This window comes from Cryptomeria japonica, chromosome 7 (assembly GCF_030272615.1).
Source record: "Cryptomeria japonica chromosome 7, Sugi_1.0, whole genome shotgun sequence".
Taxonomy (NCBI): domain Eukaryota; kingdom Viridiplantae; phylum Streptophyta; class Pinopsida; order Cupressales; family Cupressaceae; genus Cryptomeria; species Cryptomeria japonica.
This window is the reverse complement of record NC_081411.1, coordinates 765,426,061-765,443,961: the sequence shown is the minus strand read 5'-3', so window position 1 is coordinate 765,443,961 and position 17,901 is coordinate 765,426,061. Positions and strand designations below refer to the sequence as shown.

At 40.9% G+C, this 17,901-nt stretch overlaps 1 protein-coding gene across 3 annotated transcripts in view; it reads left to right on the top strand.

Annotated features, from left to right (window-relative positions):
- LOC131059929 (crossover junction endonuclease EME1B) overlaps positions 1 to 17,901 on the top strand; it is a 96,682-nt gene that overhangs the window by 59,384 nt on the left and 19,397 nt on the right. For all 3 annotated transcript variants that reach the window (XM_059207795.1, XM_057992997.2, XM_059207796.1), the window contains exons 9-10: positions 15,297 to 15,360; positions 15,495 to 15,613. In XM_059207795.1, the coding sequence (XP_059063778.1) occupies positions 15,297 to 15,360; positions 15,495 to 15,613 (183 nt within the window). The remainder of the gene's footprint in view (positions 1 to 15,296; positions 15,361 to 15,494; positions 15,614 to 17,901) is intronic.

Here is a 17,901-nt window from a genome sequence, read left to right as displayed (position 1 = left end):
AGCACACACCTGTAGTCCACTGACAAACATATTACTATTGCCAGTAGATCTAGAGTCCAATAAATCACACTCTATGCATGAATCTAATGGCCACTATCTTTATTAATGACAGCTACAAAACAAAAAACTTCACACAACTCTAGTCCTACAGCTAGAAGGATTAAAATGATCTCATGTTCCAGCTCCTCTCATGAGAGAGTCAAGGCTGTCCTTGCTCTGATACCATGAAAGCAATCAGAGAAATTTACACACAAATAATATTCTTTATTCCATCTTCTCTCCTTCATTTCGTTTAATACATTTGCATATATAGGATTTACATATCTTATTTTATAGGAGGTTTGTTCTATCTTCTCTAATAAATCCTTTATATTTGTGAGTTGTTAAAACAACTTAATGCTAACAAATATCCGTACAACCTTTATATATTATGTTGCACATGATATTTAGAAAACTATAACAAACCTAATGAACCTAATGATGCAATATTTTCAACAATTTTCCCATATTTTTTCCAACCCTGCAATTCACGTTGAAAGAAGATTGAGGATATCTCAATCGAAATGAGGCACAAATGTGTTGCTTAATAAGAGTCTGAAAGATGTGGTGAAGCAAGTCCCTGAAGAAGTGATTTTGGTCCTTTGATTCAATTATAGCATAAAGGTATCTCACAGAGATTCACCCTATACCCCTGAAATCAAACTTATAAAATCCATCCAGTATGAATTCCTGATGTGAAAAGTTTCTTTGAAGCTGTTAACTGTGAGTGAGAATAGCTTCATAATTATCCACCAAACTCTGCTATGAAGCGTGTAAGACAGAAATAAAAGGTGGTGAGACCTCCTTCGAAAACAAATGTTCCCTTGATTACACATGATGACATCTGAGTGTTAAGCCTCAAGGTCTAATTGAAACTAGTAACTTCCAAGGAGAGGGACAAGGGAAAGTTACACCAAAGAAGACTAGACACCTCAATTTGTTAGAAGATTTGTTTGTTGACTAGCTTCATGCATGTGACAGGTCTGATGGATGGGAAGTTTGAAGCAGAAAGTCTCCTTTAGAATGCTGGTAACACAGCAATTAGAACACTGACCGTGAATAATATTGTCATTGATCATTTCATGGTTACCTTATCCCAAGTAGAGAGGCCCTGAATCCGTTTGTAGAGACTAAAAACTCTTTGAATCCGTTACTTGCTTGTGAGAATTTTTAGTTTTGGAGAGTACTCACTAATTTTTTAAACCATGATACGAAGATACTGGTTTTAACTGAAAGAGTACTAGTCAGATGGATATTTGAGTTGTAGTTTCAAACCAGTACTTGTAATTTTGAAAAAGAAAGCTTATAGATTTTAACATGATGATAGCCCTTAGCGCCATCTGATGTTCTGTTTAGCAGTGCAGTGGTTATTAGTTATGAGAGTCATACTGTAGGGTGCAGTTGGACTAGGACTAATTGAATTTTTTATTGAAATATCTTTGGGTGCTTGTTTTGGATCAACAGCCTGGTTATTACTTTTAACATGATGGGAGCTCTTAGCTTCATCCAATGTTCTTGTTGGCAATGTTAGGTCATGAGAATGTAGTCTCTGCTACTACAAGCCATGGGATTGGTCTTGGTGGTACTGTAGTATACCAGTATAGTATTTCTTCATACAGTGGATAGCTGGTGAACAACTGATGACTTTGTCATTGCTGGAATATTTAGACTGATGAGTATTTTGCCCATTTGGAAATTCCTCATAGGTGTGACATGTGGCAGGTTTATGCCATGGTATTTTCATTTTACAGTTGTGTGACAGTTGACATTCCAAAAGCAATTAGATTGTTGAATTGGTTGACATTCGACAGGCGGTTAGAGAATGTTGAGTTGGTCTACATGTACTCTGTGACATGGAAGGAATAACACATGATTGTTATGGTATGTTACCTCGAGTTTCCGGGACGGGGGACGAGGAAACGGGTTTTCGAGACGTCTTTTTTCCCGGAAGAGGTGACGGCTATATATATATATATCTGAAATTTATATAACATTGTAACACAGTAAACATTCATCATAGCAACATAATAACATTTATAAATTAGAGCCTTGGTTCTAATTCTAAAATCATTGAATCAATGATCATTCATTGAATCATCATAGAACTAAGAACATAGCATCAAACGAATCAAATCGAATCATCATAGAATAAGATTAAGAACATAGGATAGCATCATGATCAAATGAATCAAATGAGAGTTCACATTTCATAATCTTTTTTTCCTTCTCAAACCAAAATAAAAAAACCCTTTCACTTCTGAGTCTCTGACTTCACGTTATTGATATCATATAGTAATATACTATATGATATCGATATAATACTATATCCATATTATATTATATTGAAATACAGTGCAACAGAAATGAAACGTAAAAAAATAAATAAAAATTAATCGCTTATTGAGTTTGACAGTTTGTAAATTATTATAATATTTATTTATTTTTTGATAGGTAATGGGGCGAAGCCGATAAGGTGTACATACCCTACCCCCTTGTGGGATATGAACTTGTGACCTCTCTTTCAAGAGCACAAGTTCTCCACCACTAGGCCAACTCAGGCTGTACAATTATTATAATATTTTATTATTTATTAAAATTATTAATTATTAAAAAAAATAAAATTTACTTGCTGCGATGAGGTATTTTCTTAAAAGAAATTTAATTGCTTTCTTTAATAAAAAAATTTAATGGCAGCGTTTGAAAACTGAAATTTTTTTTTTATAAAAAAAATTGTTTTTTATTTTTTAATTGTCCCTACTGCCGGAAATAGCTATCCATTCCTGGGATGGTTAGGGGACAGCTTGGGCGTCCCCAGCCATCTCGGGGTTGATCAACGGTCCTGTTGTGCATTGCACACTCTCCTTGTCGCCGACAGGGTCCCCCTTCCTGTTTTTTTTGAGCCTTTTCGTCCTCGCCCTGTTGAGTTTCGCGCAGAGAGTGTCGCGTCCTTTCGAACGAGTCTGCGACTGGTCCGTTAAGTGATGATGTCAAAGAAATGAGTCAATGAATCCATCAGGCTAGTCCAGCCCTCGGGCACGATGCCAAGAGTTTGTTCGAAATTTTGAAAATTGCCTTGGATAGGCATAAGGTGATAGAAATTGGCGAAGCCCGCCAAGCAAGAGCAGTGCGTCTAAAGGTCGCACGAGGACCAAAGTCGCCGTTTTTCGCACAAGAGCTATGAAGTAGATTGCATAAGGTTTGTCTTCGCGATGTTTGTGGGATTTGAGTAAAGGATGATTTTCGCCTGCTGGTGAAGGAGCGAATTTCCTGGCCAAAATGCCAAAGTTTTTAAAAGTTGCGAAACTTGCCCAAATGACTTAGAGTTCCGTAACCTCCAAATTCCAAAATTTGTAGAATCTAGCGAAAACTGGTCTAAAGTCTGAAATTTTGCTTAAGTTTCCAAAATCGCCTTATGGGCCGAATTTCGGACCCAAAGGCCAAAATGTTAAAATTTCACAAGGTTAAAAAATTGCTAAAATCGCCCAGGGGACTGAATTTCGGACCCTGGGGCGAAAATTTCAAAATTTCAAAGTTTCCTACATGGTCCGAAAATAATGTGAAATGTTGCAAAAAGACCCTTTAGGTCCGAATTTCACTTAAAATGCCCAATTTCAGACCCTGAGGCAAAAACTGGAAAAGTGAAATGTTGCAAAAAGACCCTTTAGGTCCGAATTTCACTTAAAATCCCCAATTTCGGACCCTGGGGCGAAAACTAGAAAAATTAAAATGTTGCAAAAGGACCCCAATAGTCCGAAAATCACTTAAGTCTCCCAATTTCGAACCCTGGGGCCGAAATTCGAAATTTTGATAAAGTTGCAAAAAAGTTCGAACACTCCGAAATTTGCAAAAGGTGGGTTTAGGTCCGAAAATCTCCAGCTCGCCAAAACACCAAACATCTGAAATTTGCAAAACGCGTTTAAAGGTCCGAAGTTTTTTTTATGAAAAGGCATTAAGGTCCGAAAACTTTTCTAACTTGCAAAAATGCTTAATGCTCCGAAATTTGCAGAATCATACCAAAGGTCCGAAATTCACTTTAGACCTCCAAATTCGGACCTTGGGGCCGAAATTTCAAAATATGACAAATTTACAAAAGGTGTTAAGAGGTCCAAAGTTTTTTTTAAAACTTGCAAAGAGTGGCAAAAGGTCTGAAATTGGTGCAAATTTGTAAAAGGGCGTTAAAAGTCCGAAGTTCGCCAAGGTTAAAAATCATACGAAAGGTCCGAAGTTTCTTGTTGCAAATCATGTTAAATAGTCCGAAATTCTTTAAACTTGCCAAAAGCCCTGAAATCGCGAAATCCCAAGAGCGATGAATGCTCCGAAGTTTGCATAACGCGAAGAGGCGTCCAAGTCCGAAACTCCGTAGTTCTTGTTAAAAACGCGAAAATCGCAAGGACGCTTAATGCTCCGAAAAACGGGAAAATCACGAAGGCTTTGAAGCTCCGAAATATCCCCAATCACAAAAGGCATTAAAATTCATTCAAACACTCCGAAATTTGCAAATGAGTGGTTTAAGTCCGAAAATGATAGAGTTCGCCAAAAGCGTTTAATGCTATGAAATTTGCAGAATCATGCAAATGGTCCGAAATTCGTGAAATTTACAAAATGGGCAAAGTGGTCCGAAATTCTCCGAAATTTGCGAAAAATATCAAATGCTCCGAAGTCTGCCCTTAGGGCTAGAATAACACAGTTTCAAATTTGCAAAACTCGCCAGAAGGTCCGAAAATGAAAAGATAAAACGCCATTCAAAATTGATAAACCCCCTCCATGTTGCTGCATTTCCATGAAAAGAGAGATCACATCCGATTTTGAAAGGGAGAAGAAAGCCGATTTCGCACGATTTGCATTCAAGGTAAAAACGCTGCAAACCATTGATCATTCAAGTTCAGGTCGCCAATTACCCAGGGTAAAAAACCATTTAAAAAATGATAAATTCCTTTCAAACAGTAACCGCGAAAATTTGAATCAAGGAGGTAACCGTTCGAATTCAAAAAATTTGCAGAATTGTCCATTCGTCTTCACGCAGCAAAGTCAGGCAATTTCTCGCCATCCACTCTCATCAGGTAAGTACGCTTTGTCTCTTGTGATCATCTGAAATGCTTATAAATCAAACAGGCGTATGTGCGAAATCCGATTAAAATGCCTAAATTTTTGAAATCTGCATCTCTTTCGCTTGTAAAACGTTGTTCAAAGCAGTCAAAATTTAGAATTCACTCCTAAGGTTTAACCAAAAATTGCATTTTCAAACTTAGGGGAACTTTTCGAGCTTTGTCCCTGTTAAAAATAAATCCAAAATGCTTAAGTATAAATTCGCGATCAAAAGCTTCATGAATCCTTTGGTTTAAAATCAATCAAGCTTTTAGCTAGAACTGTCCCTCCTCCATCCCCAATCTCAATTTTGAATTAATCCTTGAATGATGGAGTATTCTTTATTTAACCCGCCTTACTTCCTTGTGTATTGCCTCGTAATCCGTGTCCGGCTGTGCAGGATAAATGCCTAAATCGGCGGTAGAATCATCAAAGACCCTCGCTGCAGTCGAGATATCGCGAGCACCCAAATCAGATATCCCACGCAAAGTTGAGAGGATGAAATACTAGTATCAAGAGGAGAATTGAGGGAGTCAAAAGTGCAAAGCGTCTGGGACAATATCGGTGATACCGATCTAGGCCATATTGACATCCAGGACTTCAGGAATCGGGTCTTCTCCCCTAACGCATATGGCAAGCCTAGACAGATGGTGGAAAGTGGCATCGCCCAAGTGGTGGGATTTCCTCCAGCAGTGCAAAATTATGAGTTAGTGGTAGAGGCCGCCCGACACTATCAGCTAAATTCCAGATTGGTGCTCCTTGAGAACATGACCATCGCCAACTTCACTCCTGAGGCCATCGGCGACGCATTCGACATTCCCTTCCCAAACAATCCCACAACCACAACCATAGATGAAGCACAAGGGGCATATGATATGAATCCGACCCGATGCAAAGCACTGATCAACGAAGAGTGGTACAAGGAGAGAAGGCTTCCAAGCACCAGAATTGTGAAAAAGACCCCCAGAAGTGATTTTCATAATGAGCATGGGGATATGGTCACGTTACTCAACCGAGTTATGGGACTTCCTAAATCCAGCTACTTTGAGGAGTGGATGTTCTATTTCATAGAGCAAGTCTTCGCTTGGAAGTCTAAGTTTGACTGGGCCCAGATCATAAGCGACAACATCCACACATAGCTGATAGAGCTTGAAACAAAGAAATACTTCACCATGACCTCTTATTTGGTCTACATGTTCGCCAAGAACCAGCCGCTGCCAGGTTTGATAATGAAAGGTGAAATCGGGAATGGACTCGGTCAGGTAAAGGTCTATGATTGTTACCCGCAGCTACATTACCAAGATATAGCTCAGAGGGAAAAAAACAGCCCAACTTATGCAGTTGGCCAATATGAGCGCGTGAATGACGCCTTCACAATGCGCCTGGTCAGGCTAATGCAGGGAGGATTACACATAAGGCTCTCAGAACAAGCTACTATTCTAGTACAAAGGTATGGAGCTTGGTTCATTCAGTTCTCGAGGTTCTTCTATATCCGAATAGCAGGCTTTGATGGTGCCCCTCTCCGACTTCCACGGTACCCAATCGACAAAGTAGTTCTTATGGAGGTCGCAAGGCAGTCACGTCCGGCCAACATCCTACTCAGAGAAAGTAAGCAGGCTGGATTCACATTCCCCATGATCATAGGCAACCATGATGTCCACCTGAAGACCCCTACCCTAGCAGAGGAATACCTTGCAGAGCTGGCCTCTTATGGCCTACAGGACCATTGTCCAAGAAAATATTTCGATCATGATAATCTGGCAAAAAGAGCCTATGGCAGGCGGTACAGAGCAAAGGAATCAGTTGAAGACTATTGGAAGAATTGCTCTGATGACTATGAGGTCCAGAGACGTGAATATTCCAGGCTGAGTGTGCAGCAAATGCGACTCTTTGAATACCGTCGGGTCCCAGATCAGCTCACAGATTCAGGAAATTGCCTCCAAGTCTGAGAGTTTGAAGCAGTAAGGCATCTCTTGCTAGGCGTTGATTGGTCCCAGGACCCGATCATCGATTTTGAGGCAGTCATGGCAGCCCCAGCAAGATACACAGACCAATGGTTACATCAGCAGATTGAGAGGCTAATCCATGAGGGAGTCCAATTCACTTACCACCTAATGGGCAGCCTCGATTCTCAGTCTTCCGAGGATGAAGGAACGTCCAGTGCACCTAGAGAAGAAATTGAGAAGCCTGCAAAGAGAAAGAAGGCTAAGGCTTGCAGAGGGACTCGGACGTCCAAGAGAACAAGAAGGGAGAAGATTTCTATAAGGAGACCAGAGGTCACTTCATCGTCAAAGGACCCCAGTTCGTTTGACGATGTAGTAGAATTGGATTGTATACCTGCTCCGCCTTCCCAGAGTGACGTCGACGCGTTTGAAGCTAATGATCCTCCCGCGCCCGACATGCTGGAAGATGAGCTAAGAGCCCTTGAATCAACCGAACCAGGCAACCAAATTGAAGAAGGAGAGATTCCATCCATCCAATTGATCGAAGTGCATGAACCCACGCAACAGAGTCGCCATGAGTTGCTGCTCCACAATACAGCCAAAGATGACTCTACCGTTGAAGGAAAGCAAAGGACAGAAGAGACTCGTGAGCTCGGAAGGACTGAAGAACAACCATCACACGAAGGTGCCAGACAATTGTTCAGTGAAGTAGGAGAAAATTCAGCTGCAAGCAAGGAGCTTGGCACCTCTTCCACCCTTCCAGTAATAGAACAGCTGCAAATCTGTGACGAGTCGGTTGAAAACCTCAAAGAACAGAATGCAAACTTAACTGTATCGTCAGCCCAGACAGTTCCTCAAGAGTGGTTGATTGCTAGAGCCCAACGCAAGGCTGCCACCAAACCAACTATTGATCTAGAGGATATCTTCTCGTGCATAGACCAAGCGAAAGCTAAGGGAAAGAAAAAGCCTAAGGCAAATTCTAGAGTGACCAAAGACGAGCAAAGGAACCGCACTCTTCACATCGCCACCTTGCCTGTAGACAAGCTAGCAGATCAGATCACATTGGCAAATTATAGCATCACAACTGTCCCCATTGGATGAGCCACTAAGGAGCAAGAAAAAGAAGAATTCAAGGATTCAGTGCAGAATATACTCAGTTAGCTTGAAGAGATAACAGCTGAAAAGAACATGTATCAGGCTCGTGCTGAGCAAGCCGAGGGATACATCAATCAGCTCCCGAGGCCATTACACAATGCCTTCGAATCCCATATTTCCCCAACGGCATTGGCGCAAAGGACCACAACAGAATTTGAAGGAGTACGAGACACAACAAAGGCCGTCAGGGAATGGATTCGAAGTCTCAAGGTGAAGGGGGAGCTGATCATTAAGGATGTAAAGGAAATGGCCCACCACCGAGAAACCGTTTTGGTCAAATTGTACGAGATGAAGCGGGAATGCCTCATAATTCACGAAGCAGTTACTACAACTCTTCCCCTCATAACGGCTCTTTTCTGGACCCATCCGCAAATTCCTCCATTGTCTGACATCTTGGGCCCCCACGACGTTAGCATTTTTAAAGAATGGTACTAGGCTATCAGCATGAAGAATGACACAAAGGCCACACCATTAACAAAGAACAAGAGGCATGCGAAGAAATTCTGAGAAACACCAGGGACCTTAGTGGAGTAATCCTCTGGTCCATGGTTTTGGGTTGGCAAAATAATCTGTCCGACCCTGTAATCCATCTAGACTGGGAAGACAGATTAAAAATAGACAAGGTCGCCTACTCTACAGAGGACCTAGATTTTGCTAGTAAATTACACACTGATATCTTGAGTTTTGAGGCTAATCGGTCCAGCTGGCGAGACGGTTTGAAGCACATAGATCATTATCTAGAGAGCATGCAGTACAAAATTCATCATCCCCCTATGCCTCCCTTCGGTGTGCTATTTCAATTATGCATCAGGTTCCAGGTGTATGTTCGCGAGGAGCGCGTAGCAGGTCGGGACCTTTGGCAAGAATATTTGCATGGAGAGGATCAATTCTTGGTAAAGGCATATGAAATTGGAAAAGAAAAAGTGGTTTCTTAAAAGTGCTTTTTCTCTCTAAAATCTTAAAAGTGCACTTTTGCACCAAAAGGTGACATTTGACTTTTAGTCAACAAAATGTAAAAATTTATTAATGCACCTTTTTGGATTATTTCAAATTGTTGTAATTACCTTTTATGGTAGTTATTGCTCCTTTTGGGGTGGTTGTTGATATTTGCATCCCATTTATGGGTATGGGCAGCCATGTTTTATGGATGAATCTGGGCCACTTGTTTAGATTAAATCTAGGCCATTCATCCTGTTTTGAAGCCTATTTAAGGGATTGGTTTTCCCTCATTTTGTAAGAAGTTCTTGGATTGTTGCAAAAGCTCTGGCGAAATTTACAGGAATTAATGCAAAGATTAAGACCGTTTTCAAGTTTCCTTGTGAGTGCATGGTCTCCTTCTTCACTTAATTTAGAAATCTTTCAGTTATGTTTATTTCCTTTAGATAGCATTTTCAATCAAACATCTGATAGAATCGTCGTAGTTCACACCATTAGGGAACGGCTGATTGCCTTTCTCTCTGCATGGTTAATCTGAACCTTTTATGCTTAGTTCTGTTATTGAGTACTCACTATGAATGTAAAAGTTCTGATGTTGTAGTTGATAACATGAAAATCTTGTTTTCCTTTGAAGATTGCACTGGGTTTATGCAAACATTGTGCTTAGGTAGTTGGTGATGTTTAATCTAGTTTCTTGGAGGTGCCTGTCTGTTTAATTGAATCTGCTATCTTAGTTAAAATTTACATTTCACATATCTCTCTCTCCCTATCCTTCCCTCCTTTTTTCCCTTTTTTATCAAGAGAATCCGCAGTCCCACTAAGAACAGTATCAACTCAACCGAAATCATTTGATAAGAAAGAGCATAAAGATTCTAGGGAACTTATCTATAAATTACCCATCCAACGTAAGTCCCCCTCGTGTTTCCAGCAAAAACACATCAAACTACTGAGTAATCCCGCAGTCAAGACTTGACAAACGAAACCTTGAGGTTATCCCCTTTGATCAAAACACAGAAAATAGCATTAGGGATTTCCTTATCTCAAGAGAGGATAGGATACTCAACTGATTATTCTATTCTGCATTGGCCATATGGAGTTTGCAGCGATGCGATTTCAGACACGTCAACAGAATTGGCGCTAGAAGGAGGGCTATGATGAATGTCTAAACAACTAAATCTGCACCATATCAGCTTGCAGTTGCAAAGAATAGCCCTATAGCTTTTTACCCTCTTCCACGCGCAGCAGAAACGACACTAGGAGGGCGGCTCATGATGCAGTATGGTACTGCTGCATGAATTCCCGTTCAACCTTCCCCTTGAGCAGCCTGATCAGGGACTAAACCAGTCATATATTGCAGACCAGTTACGATCCCTCGCTTGGAAATCAGAAGCAGATCACCCTCTTTTCAGACGAGTAAGTCGCACTATCAATCAGGAAGAAGAAAAGGGTTCGCAAATAGAGGTTGTGATCAGGGAAAATTTGGAAAGACAAAGGATCGCTGCCCTTCGCAAGCAAGTTCTCAAGGAAATCCGACAGTTTTCTTTCCGGTCCGCTGATATGGTGAACAATGGGTCTACCCATTAATCCTCCTCAGCCAGAAAGAGACCCCGAATCAGTGATACAGCCAGATCTGAATTTCAGCGACGAACAAGAGAGCCTTATCACTGAATTATATAGCTTGGCCTGGTCAGTAAAAAGAAACTATCCAGATTGGTCCCGAATGTGCATGATCCTTGAAGAAGAACAAGATATTGCTGATCGCATCAACGCACAGAATCAGAGAGATCAAGAGGAGGCTAATCTAGCTCCCGCACCGCACCAACAGATTTGACATTGAAAACAACTCACGTTGGAACGAATTGGATCCTTCTCTCCGGAGAGATTCGAAAGAGTCCTAAGGTCAAGCCCAGAGCAGGAAAGATTTGCTGGATTTCAGTTCTACAGATGCAGGAGTTATCGCCGGGCTGCAGATTCCAGTGAGTCCAGCTCAGCAAATCAGCAGTTTGCTGTTCCAACAAGTACGGTTTTCATAGTTCCAGCAGTTAGAACTCCAATCCCTAATCAAATTCAAGCAAATCAGCCACAGATGGCGCACAATCCACCTGCTCCAAATGGTGCCACTTGGCTGGTAGACAATCCATCGCCCATCCTTTTCCCAACTTATCATGATATGCCTAAGAGCCCGGACAAGTTTTGTTCCATTTTTCATGCAAATGATCCGAACAGAACAACAGAAGAACATATCAAGATATTCGAAGATGCGTTACGCAATAGACAGATTGAGTACGCAGATGTTGCATGTAGGCTTTTCCCTTATTCATTGGGGGAAGACACATTTTACTGGTTTATCCATTTGCCGGTATCCTTTATTGACTCTTGGGAGAAGCTGAAAACAACTTTTACGAGAAAGTATGGTATCCCTATAACCCCGACAGAGCTATACAGGTAGTTTGTAGAAGTCAAGAGACAAGGACATGAGCCAATCAGTTCCTTCAATAACAGGTTCCATAAAGCCTTTACTCGATTGCAAGATCCGTATGTGGTAAGTGACGCTTCAGCAAGGGAAATCTACTATTCAGCTCTGGACTATTTAACAGCTATGTTTGTCCGGCAGTCACACCCCGCACCGACCAGATTAACTGAAGCCTATGCTAAGGCTATGGAGATCAGTAAGGAACTAGGCCAAAATATTGCCAGACCATTGGTACAAGTAGGACCTCCCGCTATGCCTAATCAAGTTCAAGAAATCAGCTAGGCTTTGGCTCACCAAACGCCTATTATGAGTCTGATCCCGCAATTGGCATATCAGCCTCAGCAGTCTACAAATCAGTTGGTACTTCATCCAGGACTTCCTATATCCCAGATCCCTCCTAAATAGCCCATATATCTGCAAAATACTACAGTGTCGTCTAGAACCCAAGAGGAGAAGGATGAAATACGGGAGCTGACTGACCAAATGAAGAAGCTTTCCTTTGAGGTCACTTATCTGCGAAATCAGAATAACCAATTGCAGAGTAGTCAGAGGAACCAGCAGCAAGGTCAGCAACAAGGTCAGTACCAAAACCAGGGATATCAACGACCCGCAAGGACATGGAACACCTGTCCCAACAACGGAGGACTCCCCACTCCACTTGATAACCCGCCGGCATCAGAAAACAGGGCAACAGATAGGGTATTTTTGGCAGAGGCAACACTTTCTAATTGGTGCAGGTTGCATAATACTAACTAGCACTCAGAGTTGCAATGCGACGAATTTCAGGTTGCCGCCAATATATTCCAGCGAGAAGTGGAGAACACAATGCCTCAGCCAGTGCTTCCTCCCACCGGATTTGAAATAGTATCGTCACCAAGGTATGATACAACACTTGTCTTAGAGACTTACATTCCCCCGTTCTTCTTCCCTAATCAGGATGAAAATGAGGTGGTCGACCCAAATCAGCCTGCTGATGTGAATGCATTTCAGCAATACCAACGTGGCAATCGGGGATATTACAACAACAATAACCAAAACAACAATAGTGGTCCTTACACTACTTCCATGCCTCCCAAGGATATTCAAGTCCCTCTAGATTAGAATGCCAGCAACAACCCGAATTATCCTAATGCATCGCAGCAGTATGCGAGCCAAGGTCAGCCGCAAAAGACACAAGCCCCTCCAAGAATACTTACTCCACAGAATCAGTCGACAGCTGCCACAAATCAGGGCTCCAATGATAAGCCATCTAGCAATATAGAGATTACTAAACTAGGCCAGTTGGTGGCAGATGAATTCAAGAAGGTCAAGGTCAGCTTATCCCTTGCAGAACTGATGAAAGTCTCTGAAGTTAGAGACGTGGTCTTGGGCAGCCTTAGGGAATCCTCGCCAGTTCAGTCCAAAGGAACCGATGAGAACTCCGGACACAGAGTATCGCAAGGACAACTCCAGAAGATCAGCAATGAGGTAAGAGGACCAACAAATCCTAGGGGTGCAACAGTAAATTATGTTGCACCACTTGAGTTCTCAAATGATCAGCCTACGGAGATTGGTTTTGGAGTGTGTGCACGAGGAAGAGCTCAAGACATCTCAATCATGAACAATGACATCTTGCCATCAGAGCCTACTATTAGTTTGTTCACTGAAAAGCTAGAACCCCCGCCTTTCCTATTAACTCTCAGAATCTTTGGTAAGAACTTGCACAACTGTCTAATAGACTCAGGAGATTCATCTAATGTTATGCCTCTATCAGTGTGCAACGCTCTAGGCCTAACCCCCACCAAGACTAACCAAAAGGTTACTCAACTAGATAAATCTGAAGTGACGGTAGTGGGGGAGTTGAACAATATACACATGCAATTGATAGTAGATCCGCGCATCCAGATGTACATTGATATCCAAGTAGTGGACATCTCGGGAGCATACGGCATGTTGCTCAGCCGAGATTGGACCCGCGTCCTTAACGGCTGGCTGCATTCTAGTTTCACTCATATGTGGTTGCCATGGAGAGGGGTAGCGAACCAGATTCAGATTGAGTCCGAACCTAGGCTCAAATTGATGATTACAGAATATAATTAGGCCAATGAGACCCTGTTTCTAGAGTCAGACATGGGCACATACAGGGCTGACATAAGCTCAACAAACGAAGTTTTGTTGGTACAATGCTCAAATCCAATCCAAAATCTGGAAGGAATTGGAGAGAGTTGTGATAAAGAGATCCCGTCACCAGAACAAAGTGAGCTATTCAGCAACTTTAGGGAGTTTTTCTGCAAATCCTCGGAGCAGATGCATCATCTGAACCGTCAAGATTCTATTAAGGATCTACTTTTGACCGGCTGGTGCAGAGTTCACAATGCCGCCCATTCAGAAATAACATGTTCACTATGCAGAACACATTAAATCAAGTATGGAAGAGACATTCGGGGGTGCTGCAAACCCACACTATCAGGTCAGAAGACACCGCTTTCCCTGAGATTCCTGAAAAGAGGCCTCCTGAGCAAGAAATGTATGAAATGATAGGTCCAACAACCGCAACCGATAAGGCAGCCGGCCCGAATCAGACTTGGACTCTAAGGTTTGATGGACTCTAAGGTTGGAATCCATGTTTTTATATGAATACAATGTATAGATGCTTTCTTTATCCATGTTTTCATATGAACATTTAGAATTTTCCTATATATTTAAAATTTTCCTTATATTTTATATATAGCCGACCCCCCCCCCCCCTGTCCCGTCCCCAAATTTGGCAAAAAAATTTGCCGTCCCGGAAATTTGGGGTAACGTAGCCGGAAACGCGTTTCCGGGTAACACTATTATTATGTGATGTGAGATGTGTGTGTGCATGTGCATAGATGCTGTACACTAAAGTCTGCAGATTGAGGAGGCAGAATAAAGAGACTATTGCATTTGAATCTGCGTTTGCAGATTAATAGCATTGTCTGTTCTCTTTTGCTGATGGGTTTTTAGTTTTACTTGAAAGGGTTTCCCTGGTTAAACTTTGTCTTATGTGTTATGTGGACTGTGTATGATTTCATGTTCTTCGAGAATGTTTTGGTAAGGGAATTTGTAAAAATGCACTTGAACCTCTAATTTGGATCACGCAATCTGAGGTTCTAGGGTATTCACTGCACTGATATTTTGGATTGGTTTCCATCAATTCTTAGTTATTTCCTTCACCATGTAGCATGATGAAGGAAAGGCTGTGGTGGCTTTAACTTTAGCCTAACACTTGGATAAATCTTTGGTTAAATAGAGGGTATTTGCTGTAGACTAGAAAATTCAATTTTCTTGTTGTTATAAAGTCAACTCTTCACAGGTTTCTTATATACAAGCATGTAGTCAGGATTCACTGTATCTCATGTTTTCTTTGTTATAAAGCTCACTTTTCACAGGATTCTTATGTACAACCAAGCATTCAAGATTAAGTGCATATCTTGTTTTCTTAAGTGTCAAGTAGTAATTTTTAGTTGCTGAAGTCTGAAGTTAGGCTTGCTACTGGGAAGATCTTTTGCTGACTAGAGTGCATGCTGCCTGTCCATACTTTTGTGCAATTTCTGTTTGAGCATTTACATCATAAATAGTTTTATATTCAGAAGAGTCTGGTTAACTTGGTGCTTTCTTTTAGTTTTCCTTTCTTTGAGGTTTTATGTGATTGCATCTGCTAGGGAGCAAGAACAATACAAAAATCCAGGGAATGCTAGCTCCTGGAAACGCCCCCCTGTTGAGCAGGTTAGTTTAGACTTTTTGGTTCAGTGAATAAAAGTTAACTAATTTTTTATGATATATTTTTGACAAAGAAAAGTGGGTGAAACTTTTTATAATTATATTTGTTGCTAAAAGCCTACAACTCTTTGCCCTTACAGGCCTTGGCAAAGTTTGTTACTCACTTTGTAGGTGTGCACTCGAGATTATGCTTAGATGAAGCTGAAGTAGCTGATCATATTGCTGGTTTGACGCGAAGCCTTGCAGAGTGCCGTTTCCGGTGAGGAGTTTCTATTTTAAACAATTCTGCATTTATTTTATGATTGTCTTTCTAGTTCCATGGCATTTAGACAGTTTCTATAAATCTGGCAGATTTCATTTATTTTTAACCTCCCACACTTTGGTTGGGTTGAGATAGATGTATCAAGCAATAAATCACATTGAAAGGAAGTGCTTGCTACTGTTGAATAATACTTATTGCAGTTCTCATTTTTGTCTTGGGTTTATTTGCTTAATGATTTTTCTTTATTAATTATATACTATAGTTTTATATTTGAAGTTGAATGTATTTAAATATTGAATACTCAGAAAACTAGGTGGATTCATTGGTTACTTCAAAATTCCATTTGGAATTTGCATGTTGTTGTGCGTGGCACATCACTCCCTATCTTTTTCAATGGGTACCCCTCTTCCTATAGCTTGCCCGTGTGAGAGAGAGAGGGAGCTCTGTGTTCAAAGTCGTTTTTTTCTGTTGCCCTCTAATTGCCTGCTAATCTTGTCAAAACAACTGAGAGTGTTAGCATCGGAACAAAGGAAACAAACAAAATAAAATCAATTTGGGCCATTCGAAACAACAAAACACTTAATAGCCGAAATTCGGAGTTCGATAAGGGGTCGAAATAAAAAAAACGATTTTGCTATCGCGAGAGATAATCTCTTAAAGAGGCCCAAGATTGTTTTCCCTTAAAACGCTAACTTTTGAAGCATTTGCAAAATGGGTAGAGGTGGGTCTTCGAACTTCATCCCAACCCTTACCAGACCAAGTAAATCACCAAATCAAGAATCAAAACAGAACAAGTTTCTACGGGCCCTTTTTTAATGCAAGAGCAAAGGTAAAATACGTTTTCTGAAGCCTCTTAAAAATGCCGAAGAATACCCTGAAAGAGGGTGCCCACGCAATAAAAAATCGAAACAAGTAATGAAGTTCGCGCATTTCTTTTAAATAAATTGATTCTATCGTGCCTTCGAGCCTTGATAAAAACATCGAGTATGGTGTTGAAGTAGCAAACACTTCAAATAAAATCGTAAAGCAAGGGAAGGTCGATGTTTTAATGAACGTGGGTTTTGCAATTTCGCTAAGGTCGTGTTCTTAGTTTTGGTAAAGACAAAGATAATACCGGCTTCGCATTTTAAATCGCAAGGTTAACATTTTAACGGACACAAGACAAAATCTCAAGTTGTTTGCTTCTTTCCTTGCAAGTGCCAATAAATAATGCCAAATTTCTGATCAAAGCCGAAGAGTGTACGTTGTGTTCATAAAATTTTGGAGTCAGGGGTGTTGAACATAGTCCTAGGGCCTAGAAGATTCATTGATATGCATTGGTAGGAGATCGATAAAGCATACATGAGGTTTGGCGGAGTCCTTTGAGTGTCGCTATTTCCCCTTCTAAGTTCGAAAATAACACCGAAGGTGGTGTTATCACCTATCATTTAAAATGTAAAAGGCAAGATGGGGTTCGACATCTTTCAAAATGTAATTATTTGCTTTTACCTTGACCTTGCAAGTACCGAAGTAACCCCCGAGGTCCTTTCCGTGGGGTCATTTTTGTCAAGAGCGTTAAAATTCCAAGAAGTTCTTATCGTTGCTTATAAGACACATACTTCCCCTCATCCAAATCTACGTAGGACAGGAATGGGCTTTCCTGAAAATGCCTTTAGGGAGTCTCAGAGAGCATTTCCAGATTAAGGAGGATGAAAGTTGGAATTCATTAATGTTCATTTTAAAAAAAATGAGTTTGATGACATTCATTTATGTGTTTAAGATCAACTCACCACCATGCTCAAAACATTTTCCTTTTCTTTTTGAGAGATGAGATTTCCGCAGTCCATGCTAAATTAATAAATGCTTCTGGATTCAGCTGTGTAGGAGTTTTTTGCATCAATGATTCGAATCACACAATGTGATTCATCATTAGGACGAGAACTGTAGGAGCAACGTTGATGCAAAAAACTCCAACATAGCTGAATCCAGAAGCATTAATTAATTTTCTTTTTCTTCTCAGGTCTGAGGCATGAAATGATTAAAAGATGGTAAAGGAGGACATCTCAGCGGCTTGCAAAACCAAGGATGCTTGCGAATGGAGCCCATGAGCAAAGTGACAGAACAAAAAACGCTACGGGACAGGCAAGGACCCCCACCACCATCGGTAGCAAGTTGATGACTAGGGCGCAAAATTGAAGGCAAGTGCTTGCACATAATGCATACAAGAGTATGCAAAATCAGAGAATGAACAACTGGAAATAACAACGAATGAATTTATTTGTACAAACAATTTGCTTTATTGTAAA